This window comes from Dromaius novaehollandiae, chromosome 4 (assembly GCF_036370855.1).
Source record: "Dromaius novaehollandiae isolate bDroNov1 chromosome 4, bDroNov1.hap1, whole genome shotgun sequence".
In the NCBI taxonomy this organism is placed as follows: domain Eukaryota; kingdom Metazoa; phylum Chordata; class Aves; order Casuariiformes; family Dromaiidae; genus Dromaius; species Dromaius novaehollandiae.
Window position 1 is genome coordinate 18,567,438 of NC_088101.1, and position 12,066 is coordinate 18,579,503.

The following is a 12,066-nucleotide window of genomic DNA, read 5'->3' on the forward strand; positions in this document are numbered from 1 at the left end:
AAATAATCTTTTAAAACTCACATTGCAAATCTTTCCTCTACAGTTGTATCAGCTGGAATTTACGTGGAAATTCAGGTTCTGATGTAATCCAGTGAAACCAATGGCTGGCGCTTGTAACGTGGAGCAATGGTGATAAATTAAATTAGCCACTTGCAAATTTCATGAAGTTGAGGCAAACTCAAAGGGAAATACACAGCCTGCAAGTCTTCGTATTTCTTCTGCGGGTGTTAAAGCATACACAGCACATGACATGCCTTGCACACACATTCAGATGTGTTTGCAGTAGTAGCTAAGCACAAGTATCTGCACTGAAATAGCAGTTAGTGAAAAAAACCTGCATCCCTAATAGTGATCCTATGTTGATCACCAGTGCTGCAATACATTCCTGAGTAAAAATTGCAAAGTATTTTTCCAGTGTGGTCTCACAATGCTTTTGCACTTCTGAAAATGTTCTTAATGTGGCCTTCTGCAATATATGTATATAATTTTCTTCCTCAGTATTTTCTATGCTGTTAATATCTCATAGCAATGACTGGGAGGACTATGTGGACCCTGAACAGATTTACACTGATCACACTTCAGGTGAACCCCTGTGAGATTAAGTCAGATGATACAGGCAATGCTAAAAAAATATAAGCCAGGAAGAGATGCCACATTCTTTGCTGCCTAATGCCAATCAGCTGGGAGCCTGTGATTCTCCACTGCCTACGGAGGTGGGAAACCACCTCCAGTTTGCCAAGCTGTTACCTTCCCTTCAGTCAAATCTCTCTAAAACAGCAAACTAAAAACATAATATAAAAACCCAACATGCTGAGATCTTACATTTAGGTACTCTTTTTACTTCTCCATTGCAGCTCCTGATTCTGTTTTGCAGACTGGTAGTGCAGAACAAAAAAACACGTGCTATGAAAGAGTGGGGAGAAATGCAGGCCTGGAGGAAGAAAACAGGCAGGAAGGAGAAGGTCCTCGGACAGAGAGGCACAGGTCCCTCCCTGCTCCCTCAGGGGAGGTGTGGAAAGCAGAAACATCTGTGAACATGGCGGGGAGAAAGAAATTAGTTAAGAGGGAGCATCAGTGCGAACCTCCATAGCAGGAAAGGGAAGCAAGGGCAATGCTGCTCCTGGAAACTGATAGCAGGAGGTGGTGCAATGTGGGACTCACGCTCCACAGAGGAAACCCAAGCAGGGCTGCCCAGAGGAACCCAACAGCAGCAGCAACTGAGGAGAGGAAGGAAAGGGAGGGAGCCTTGCAATTTCTCTAAAATGGAACAGGGAAAAGTCAGGAAATGAAACTTTGGTGCCAGCACTGCCCCAGCTGCTTCTCCCGCTTGCCCAAACATATGGCTAGCATGACCCCGCGCCATACACTGGGCACACCATGGCAGCAAGCAACTGCTGAGAATTATTTATTACCTGAGCAAAAAGCACAGTTTCCATAAAGCACACTCACGGCACACAGCAAACAGTTCCTACATAAGAAGTCTTCACAGAGAAATAGTGAAAAAAAGGCAGCTGTCCTCAGTTAATGTGGCTTTAGCTTGCTAAGGGCTCCCCCTCAACTGAAAACAATACTAAAAAGGACTGGGCTAAATGCCCACATGTTTTATCTAGCATCTGAAGCAAAGCAAGCGAAGCATGGTTTACCGCTCGGCATGTGTGGACAGAGAAATCTGGGCACTTACCAGCCAGTTTCATGGTTTTTCTTACAGACTCAGAAGAAAAGCAAACTCGCCTACCAATGACTCTTAATCTCAGGCTTTCTCTCTGTGCTTTCTGCTCCTACATTAAGTGTGGTGGATATCTTTATTACTGCGTACTACAGATGGATGAGGACATTGCTTGCTCTCCATAAAGCAATAAAGCTGTGCTCAGCATGCTCATCAGCACTCCAGCCTGCCTTGGACAAAGGCTCCAAGCTCTGTACTTTCCTTTATTTAAACCTGTTAAACCTATTTAATAGGTTTTAATTAAACCCTTTAAAGCTATTAAAACTGTCAGATTGTCACCCTTTGATGGTGATGTATTTCTGTGTCCATGTATAAGATAAAAAGTAGGAGTTACTAAAGGTTATTTTTTAGTATGAAAAACAAGCCACCCCCCCCTTGTGTTAGTCATGCTAAATCAGTTTTAAAACATCTTGAATGGGTGCAGTTTTATATAGAAAGAGCTTTTTACATATTGTGCATTTGTGAGTAGAAGAAGAAAAAGAAAAAAAGGAGAGCCCCTTCCCCTGCAACAGGAAAGACCAGGAGTGTTGGTATAAGTCACCCCCACCCAGAAAGTGGAGAGAAGACTATGTAGTTCTCTGGGTAATGCCTACAATGTTTTTTCCTTAACACACTGTTTTCAAGCATATTTCTGCTTCTCGGGAATGAGTGTGTTTGGGTAAGGACAAAAAAATTAAAGAACTACAGGGGAAGCTGAGCACAGGTCAATCACAAGTTATCCTTTTTAGGGTGCTGGTGCTGCAGCCGTTGGTAAAATCATAGTTTTACTGCTCTGTGTTTGTGATCAAAATGCATCTCAAGCAACATGACTAATTGTATAATTCAGGAAATGGTCACTGCAGTGACTGCTAAGATGTGTTCATTTTTAGCATATCCTGGATCAGCCTATACACCCATTTCGGCCACGCTCGCCCATGCCACTCTGCTCCTGACAAAGCTCTGAAAGCATCTGGAGCATCAGAAACCTATTCCCATCAGAAAACTTCTGTGGAAACATTGTAATTTGCTTCTATAATTAATGTAATTCCACACTGAGTTGAGTCCCTCTTTCTCTTTTCTACAAGGCCTAAAACAAAGTCTAAATGGTATAGAATATCCCATAAGTGAAGCCTAAAAAGAGACTGGAGTACAGTATCATTTGAGTCATGTTATATGCAAGGATGAAGGATGCACTTTGAAAATGTCTGGTTTCTGTAACTAGAACACATAGCTGAGGAAGACCTCCCTAACTGTGAATATCCCAAAAAGCTGATTGAATACTGACGTTATTTCTAATTTCTACCAATCTGATACAACAGCTGAACTCAGAAGCTAAACCAAAATGTTTTTCTCACACGCTTTTTATTGCAAAGTGGAAATTAAGAAATTAAGTGGTTACAAGCAGAGCACTTGAGGCAGAGGGTCAACAATGAGAAGTTATGCTAGCAAAGAGCAGTAGGACTGATGTGATAGCCACATCAGCACCCAAGCTGATAACCAGCTTCCTAGTGGAACAGAAAGTGGATCAAATTCAAGACAGTGAGGCTAGTCAAAACTCTGGGTCCCTGTCAGCGCACTGGGAAGTTATGGTGAGCTTGGAACAAAACTTGGTGTTTCTGAGAACTTATGATCTCATGTCGTGCAACAGATTTCGCTGTCGCTTGTACTTTTATGTGCAAGTAGTATAATTTCATTCCCCATGAAGTATTTGCATATCGAGTATTTGTGAATCAGTTGTTGCATTCCTACTCAAATCCTTCTGATCTTCTCCCTTGGCAATTTCTTTCCATTTATGACCAATCCTCATTTCCAAGTGTTTTCACTTGAAAACAGTATTTTCTGCCAGTTCTGGGAAATGTAAGGTGAAAGCAATTAGGGAGGAAGCAGACAGTGCACTATAAGAAAGTATCAGTAAGCCAGTGAAATAAAATTGTGCACTAGTCCACTTAAATTCAATAGCATTAAGATGTGCTAACCGCACGACTCCATTAGCACACAGAACAGCCCTCAAAGGAAAGTAATGGATTCCTCTGAAGCCATTTGAACGAGACCGGATACAACATGCCGAGATCAAAAAACAGTCCTGCACTGAGAGACTTTCGCCTCTAATACCTGTGCTCCGTGTTTCCCTTTCTGTCATCAGCACATCTCAAGTATTAGGTTATTTGGCATATATTTTTAATAAGTTCTTCCTCTGGTTACACACTGGAAACCACTCCAGTGAGCTGTTCCAAATGAAGTCCAACAGTTTGGTAAATATATTTGCTGCCTTCTGAACCACAGCAAATATATTAATACACTGTAGCAACCTGCTGTTATAAGAATAACCTTCCTAAAGAGAACCTAAAGCTGCTTTACTATAATAGCTTTCCTGGGCAGCCATCCTTTCAGCCCTGAACTTCTGTAATTTCCAAAGCCCATGTGCTCTGTGGAAAGCAGAGTTAAATTCTGCAGAATGTCCAGAAAGCTCCATAATTCAAAGAACTCAATAGTCTTCCAGAAACAAATGCTAATAGTCTTGTGCAAAAAAGAGTAACTACAATAAAATTTCATGCTGCCCTGAAACATTTTCTCTAGTGTGCCACAGACTTCTGCCTTAACAACCATCTGCAGGAGTCAAGGGGAAATGAGGACTGGACAACTGGGTGAGAATTTCAGAGAATTTGTGATTCTTGGGCAGTATTTTGCTTTCGGGGACTTGGAAAGGCAGTGGAAGCATTAAACATAACCCATAACCAGAGTCACCTCTCACTTCTAGATATGGCAGCTTAGAATTTGGGGGTGAAGACACGTCAGTTTCTCACTTCTTGCCAGAGCAATCCTCAGCATTTCCCGCACCTCATCTGACCAGCTTTGGAAACACTTCCGCTTTAGCAGCCTTTGAAGGAGTTTGCAAACACTGACATTCACATCATCTACATTGCTGTGATATATAATCCATGCTGAGATGAGGAGGGGTAATTCATCTATCAAAGACAGATGATTTCAGACTGTCCTTGCGCTTGGATAGATAGCACCACACATATTTACATTTAGAAGGTTATCGATACTGTCTTTTAAATAAAAGCCAAGATCACTGTTGGGCAGGTAAAAAAGTAAGAAAATGTGGCAAACTAGTCAAAAATAGAGGAATATACGGAGCTCTGATCACTTCAAATAATTACCATGCAACAAATACAGACTCAAACAAATAGATAATATATTTTACAAAGAAAATAATGCAACTGCTCTGCCAGGAAGCTTACTAAATCTATTGACACTGTTTTCCTAAGACTAACTAAAACCCAAAGATTTTGCCATGCAGACCAGTTGTTGCCTCAAGAGCCAAATCCGTCAAGCCCAAATATATTAATCTTCTACTAAAGATTATAAAAGAAGAAATATCCAGGAAGCGTAAACAACCGACTAATACAATCAGGGATTTAATTAAGTTAACCCTAAAGTTTTAATTACACTGACATTCCTCAAACAAACTGTGAACTCAGGGCATTAATACAAGCTGAATGTGCTTTTAAAAATGATTACATATCTTGTAGAAATGTTTGGACAGCAAGGCTGGAGTATCACTCCCATCTTGGCAAAACACACAATTTCATTAGAGTGATAAGACAAGGCAGAAAGGTTACAGCAGATAAATATGATGCAAAACTATGTGCCCCTTGCTCTGTGGTTTCAGCAATCTGAGATGTGATGCTGTCTACAACATGCAGCTAACACCAGGGGCATGTTAGTGTCATCAGAAAAGGAGATTAAAAATTGTTTTAAAAATACTGTATTGACAAATAGGCTAGGATTTTCACCTGTACCAAAGTCAGGCAAGCATTCACTCTCCACTGAAAAGCAGTTAGAAAATTCTTGACCTGTTACTAGTTCAAAATGTAATCTTTAGAGCATTAGCTAGTTAGTCTTGCCTGAAAGGGACTACTGTCTAGCCTGGCTGCTGAGGAAAAAACTAAGAGTTTGGACCTCTCCAGACTAGCCTTTGGTACACAGTGGGGTGGCAGAAGTGGGCCTCCTCCCCCTTCCTACCTCCTCTGCAGTGGGACAGTACCCCAACAAATCATGCCTGCTGAGTTTGTTCCCTAAGAGCCATTATACTAGCAAGTGACCATCAAAGCGCAGCTTTCTCACACTAGGAGACAGGTTAAGAAGACACAATGTAGAGATCGCATCATACTAAATTGTGTTGAACCATTTTTCCTACTGCAGGTGGGTATGTCTGATACAATGTACTAGTTTTACAGCATCCAAGAATACACTTACAAGAGATGAATCCTAAGGTAGAATCTATCTGCCTGATAGCTCAAGCACAGCACTGAACAATGCAAATGGTTTGCATGGCAGGGCATGGTACGGCCCAGGGTGTTGAATCCTCTGTTTAAATCTGGGACACCTATTTTTAGAGTGCTAGCTGAAACCAAAAGTAAATGTTTATCTTCTACTGGAGCCAGGTCTTTAATTCTTGACTTATACTTGGAAATAAGGCTGCTACACATACAAATCCAACAGGCCAAGTTCTATCTCTATCGACACAATTGCAAAAGAAATCATTAAAGGGTCTTTCTAGAATTTGTTGCAGTGAAAACCAACAAACAAACACCCCCCAACTTTCTTAAGGAGCAGAAATAATGACATCTTTCCCATGTGATTTTACCATGCAGCCTGACTCATCTTTAGACCGTGATGTTAACCCGGCTACAGAACGGTACAAGTTAAAATTTCTTTCTCTCTTCCAGGGTGAGAGTTTCTTAAAGATTGCTTTTCATTTGTGTTTTCACAGGTTTTCACACAGGACACAGATTGCTATGTACACAATCAGAGACCAAATGTAAGGTTCTTACTTCTTTCTTATTCAGAAAAAAACAAACAAACAAACTGAAGCATAAGCCTCTGTGGATAATTCTTCCTAACTTAAAGCAGTAAAGGTTAATAATAACTCTAGTCTTTAACCCAGAAAAAAAGAGATAGCTAAACTAGAAAAAATATTCTGGTAAATTTTCAGACAAGACAACTACTTGTTAGGCATGTTATATGGCAGTATGTATTCTTGGGTTTGATGCTGAACACTGCAGACAACTTGCCCTTCAGATTCAGCCTCTATTTTGTTTTGGCTGTAAATCATAATCTTTTCATCAAGCAAGTATCAAGCTGCCTACTTCTATCCTTAGTAAACAGAGTAAACTTGCATTTGGGTTTGGCGCTAGGGCAAACAATTTCCTTTTATCCTATAGTAAATAGACACTTAAAATCCATTAGGCAAAACTGGCCCAACATAAGGCAACTACAATGAATTCAAGGAATGTGGTAGGAGGGGAAAAAAGCTCTGCACAGGAACGAGAACTCAATTAAAGGCTACGGTAAGCTCCGGTACTGCAATTTGACTTTGGGGAAAGCTGGTCTTGCAAACTGCTGGGAGTGTTGGAAATGTCTGAAACAGTTTTTTTTTTTTTTAAACAACAGGCAAACTCCCAGAACATTCGAAGTTTGGGTTCAAGCAAGCTAAAGGCATAAAAAGGCAACTGATTATCTAAAGCCTATTCACATTTCTCAAATTTTCAGAGCTGTGATAGGGATCTAACTGTGATAGCTTGTACATTTGTGTCTCTCCCAGGGCACAGCCATGGATGATGACCTAGAATGAGGGGAGATCTCGCCCAAAAGTTTTAAGTGCTCAGAAATGGTTTTGTCAGTATCTCATTTTAAAATTGTGAGCTGAGAGCACTGACGATGGAAAAGGAAAAGACTATTTATCTGTCTCATCTGGTTAACATTGACAATGGTACCAGAGTTCAAGCAACTACAAATCTGCTTAATCACTCCAAGAACTCGGGTTTAGTAAAGCCCAACTCAAGCTATCAGGCTGAGACCTGGGATTGAGTTTGCCATGTTATAGGGACAGGACGACACCCCAGGTTCCACAACACTCACATAATGGGGAAGGCATTTGGGAAATACCTCAGTTAGGGTTAATCCAAAGTGTAACAGAACAGCTTCGAATTTCTTCAGTGGCTTTTGGACCATGCTCTCAATGCCAAGTTTTGCTCCCACCTTTTCAAGATGAAAAATGCCTGTCTTTGTGTGCAGTCCCACCAATTTCTGCAAGAGCACTCCTGGAGAAAGGTACTGCTAACTGTCAATAGGGGTCACTAATCAGACAGTAATAAACACATCCAAGGTACAGCTGAAACATGAGACCAGTACATTCCAGCTCCCAATTTGGAGTGCATAACCTGAACCCATCCAGGGTGATGCATAGAGGAACACAACCACACTCTTTTGTGCCATCATTTCCGCGGGAGAGAAACCTGGCTGTTGGGGTGAGAAGAAAGCTGTGGTGTGCTACAAGCACATTATGAAGATGGACAAGCGACAACACAGCTCTGCAAGGCACTGCGTGGAGTTCATCTGCTATGCAGTGAAGCCATAGCCATGCTGTATCATAAGGCTTCATGTACATCTGTACATGAAAATGTATCTTTAAGCACTTATATTATAAGCACATGTTAATTCCTATTCTCTAATGTTTTTGATGAACAAGCTCCATCTTAAGCCATTTTAAACAGCAATACACCCTAATGATGACTCAGGAGCACCACTATTAGATCCTTATGCTTTGGCCAGAGGTTCTTTGACCTACTCCACTGTTGCCTGTTCTTTAAAGCTTGGAAGTGCTATGAACCAATTTAGAAAGCATTTCTATTTGAAATATATTTTGGAGAAGGTAAAAATAGACATACAAATGTGACAGGACTGAACACCTTCAGACGAGGAATTTCTGCCTTCTGTCATTTAGCTCCTGAAGGAGTGAAGAAAGGCCTCAATAACAGAGACAAGTTGTCAAAAGACTATCAGCCTCAACATCTCTGTGTAAACGAGCCTCTAGTAATTTCCTGACAAAGGCTGGATCCCATCAAAACACGCAGGACTTCCAAGGATGCAAGATCCCAAGATGAATTAGAAAATCAGCAAGAAAGCACGGCCAGCTTACAGGTTGAAGAGAAGGCATAAAATTCCGAGGTCCTGCCAAAGATCTGTTATGTTCTCTACAAACTGCAATGCGAACATCCTAGTCCACTTCTGCATGATTTAGAAAATATTCGAAGATAGACCACTTGTGTATATTATGTGAAGAGGATACAAATCCACATATTACTTGTTTTGGTAAACTGAAGACAGAGCAAACTACTCCAAGATTTGGGGGTCAATATTAAAATGTTGGGTATAATTTGACCCTTTCTCAATTTTACTGAGTGTAATTTTAAAACACTAAAAGTGTTTCTAAGCACCAGAGAGAAATGTCCTGCTACCGTCTCCAACGCTCAAAACAGGGAGACTCGACACAAAGGAGACGTGTGTCAGCTTCCTTAGGATCCATCTCTCTTCTCAGATTATAAAATCCCACTGTTACAGCTCACATGTACAGGATACTTTAGTGACCAGAAATAATGGGAACCTAAAGACTTTGGCCCAACCTCATGCAATAAGCAATAAAACTGAATAAAACTGCTTTATCTTAATAGGTGGTTTATAGTTTTTTGGGCACACCAGGAAAGTCATGGTAGCCTGCTTTTGACTGCTCATTGCTAATGATATTGCAGAAGAAGAAAGGAAAGTTGATCAGATTACGTTCTTTTATTTGGATGACGGAGACACATAATCCAGATTTCCCCATGCATGGTCTTACTTTTCTATCTGATTTTACCAACAGAAATTCACTACCATGTCCACCCTGCAATAAAGCATTTTTAAAAAATTATTTTTACAGAATAGAAATTGTTCAGAACAAATATCTCCTGTATGGAATTTTCTTATTCAGGGTCATCAGTTCCGCCCTGTTCACATCATGCAGAGGAGGGAAAAATCCCTTTTAAAGGAAGGATTGTCCTCTTGCCTTTGCATGTTGCTTTTTGATAAGCTTTATGGACTGTTCTGTTGATTCTGCTCCTTTTGATCCAACTCCACCTTCCTTTTCAGAAGCTGTGAAATTAAAGGTTTAACAATGACAGGAAGACTATTTTTACTAGGAGTAGCAAACAGAATAAATAGTACCTCAAAACAGACTTTCAGAGCTTGTACTTACTTAACATAGTAAGTGTTACTAAATAAGAAGAAGAGTTCTCTCTATAGCACAATGTTATTTTCAAATTTCTTTACTGATTTTTTTCTAACAGCAATGAGCCCAAGCAATAGCATAAGCTGCACCACAGAAGACTTTTTTTTAAATTTTAGCACATAATCCATGCAAAAGTTCATTCACTGATCAATTAATCTAATATTATAGATTTTCTACATCTGATTAAAAAAAAAAAACCCACCTATAGGCAATCTATAAGCATTTGCGGAAGCTTTAGTTATGAGTGCTCAGCCCAAAGGGCCAGCAAATGAAAGCACAGATAAAAGCAGACTTGGCTTCAAATGTATCTTTTGACAAAGGTGATGACAGACTCTGGTCCTTGTTACAGTTTCTCTCACCCTCTCAGGATTTAGTAATTACTTCTACTATAGAAGTGCATGATCTTTCAAGCTGAAGAATAATGAAAACAGCAATTCAGTGCCCATCTGAACACCATGAAATGTGATTAAATCTATGCATCTGAGAATGATTTTAAGGAGGTATTGCACTCAGTAACTAATATTGCCCCTGGGTTTGCATCCCTCATTATATGATACTTAATAAATACTGTAAGTCCCTATATATTTGGGGCCAAAATCGAACTTATTTCTGAGAAACATCCTTGGCCAAAATTATTGCTGGCACAGTGCCAAGAAAAGCCATGGGAACACATCAGGATACATCTGACTTGCTAGAGTAGTATTCGCAAGATCTGACAGATTTTTCAATTCTCCCTTAAAAATACCTCTCCAAAAGACGCTTTATTTTAAAGAAGAAAAACAGAACAGAAAACCTTTGTAAATACACCTGTGTTTTTAACTCCTCTCAGATTGAGGAGATTCACAATACCTAGAAAAAGAGCTGTCACAAAAATACAATGGCATAAAGTTTTTCACAGAACACATATAACTCAACTATCAACCACTACCTTCTTCTCCTCCAACACACAGTCTTTCAATCACTGCACTGCAAAAGAAAAAAAAAAACATCCAGCTACTGACAGCTAAGCTTTTGCTCACAAAACGCCGTACAGTTGTGACAAGTCTACCCCCCCCCCCCCCAAAAAAAAGCCAAAGAACTCACCTCCCAAAGTGCAAACACAGCATACAGTTAGGAAAAAGGCAAACCCCAATAGCTTCATGCTTGCTGGTGGTGGTGGTAGTGGTGGTGGTGTCAGCTTTCCCTTGCACAGCTGGGCAGTGAGTGCTCTCTCACTCTGAGGCAGGCCTTAATTACTCCATGGAAAAAGGTGTGTAGAGACTGTGCCTAGTCACTGCCCATTCCTGCTTATTTTGGGGACTTTGATAAAGAACAGGAGGAAACACAACATACTCCCTCTGGGAGTTCAGTACGGAGGAGATTTATTGTTTCAGTCCTTACAGGAACTCCTTTTCTTTGGCAGCCAACTGTGTTTTTGTTAATACGTTATTTTGTTCTTCTTCGGCCAAGAGGTCAGGAAAGTTTTCGAACAGAGGCAAATCTTTCTTTAGAATAGGCTATACATCACCAACTTTCATACTGTATCTCGGGACACTTTTAAAGGGAACATTTAATAGCTACAGCGCCTGGGTAGTGGGGGATAACACAGCTGGGAATGGAGCTCTCACGTTCACTCTTCTTTCTATTAGATAAGGTGACTGCAGCCTTCGGTGAAAATCACAGCTGTTTCATGCTAAAGCGAGTGGGAGAGCTGGCCACTGCAGGATAGCTGAGAAAGGACCTGAGGGGAAACCGGCACGGAGAGAGGAAGCGCCTTGCACAGCATCACCCAGCAGATAAAGGACAGAGCTAGGAATAGGAGCAGTGCTCTGAGCCCCACCTAGTAGCCCACATCATCCCCTGTCCATGAACTTCTTTTGAGGAGATGCCGCACCTCATGGCTTCATTTAGGAGGGGATTCTGCTATCTGTTTTTAATATAATAGAGTCGAGTCATACAACATTAAAGTAGCAACTTTGACTGATGGAGATCCAAACCCCTGGGCAGACAGACTTCGGCCAGCCATCACATGTTGTGTGGATATACAGCGAACACGGAGGTGGATAAGCAGCCAGATCCGTGACAGCCTTTCCCAAACTTTAGGCCATGTCCCAGCACAAGATACACTTTTGAAATGAATTATGCATGACTAGATCATTCCTGCTATGAGAGAAAAGCTTCCTGCTCCATCAAGAGCACAAGATGCTCCATCTCCATACACAACTGCCTGCACATACCTTGCAAACCACCAGTTTGGGCAAGTGTGACA

The 12,066-nt window shown here is 40.9% G+C and overlaps 1 protein-coding gene across 1 annotated transcript in view; it reads right to left on the reverse strand.

Annotated features, from left to right (window-relative positions):
• The window catches only part of EMCN (endomucin), a 53,168-nt gene extending 42,109 nt beyond the window's left edge, over window positions 1-11,059 (reverse strand). The window contains exon 1 of the mRNA XM_026109408.2: window positions 10,902-11,059. Within this exon, the coding sequence (XP_025965193.2) occupies window positions 10,902-10,959 (58 nt within the window). The 5' untranslated portion in view covers window positions 10,960-11,059. The remainder of the gene's footprint in view (window positions 1-10,901) is intronic.
• Between the last annotated feature and the right edge of the window lie 1,007 nt (window positions 11,060-12,066).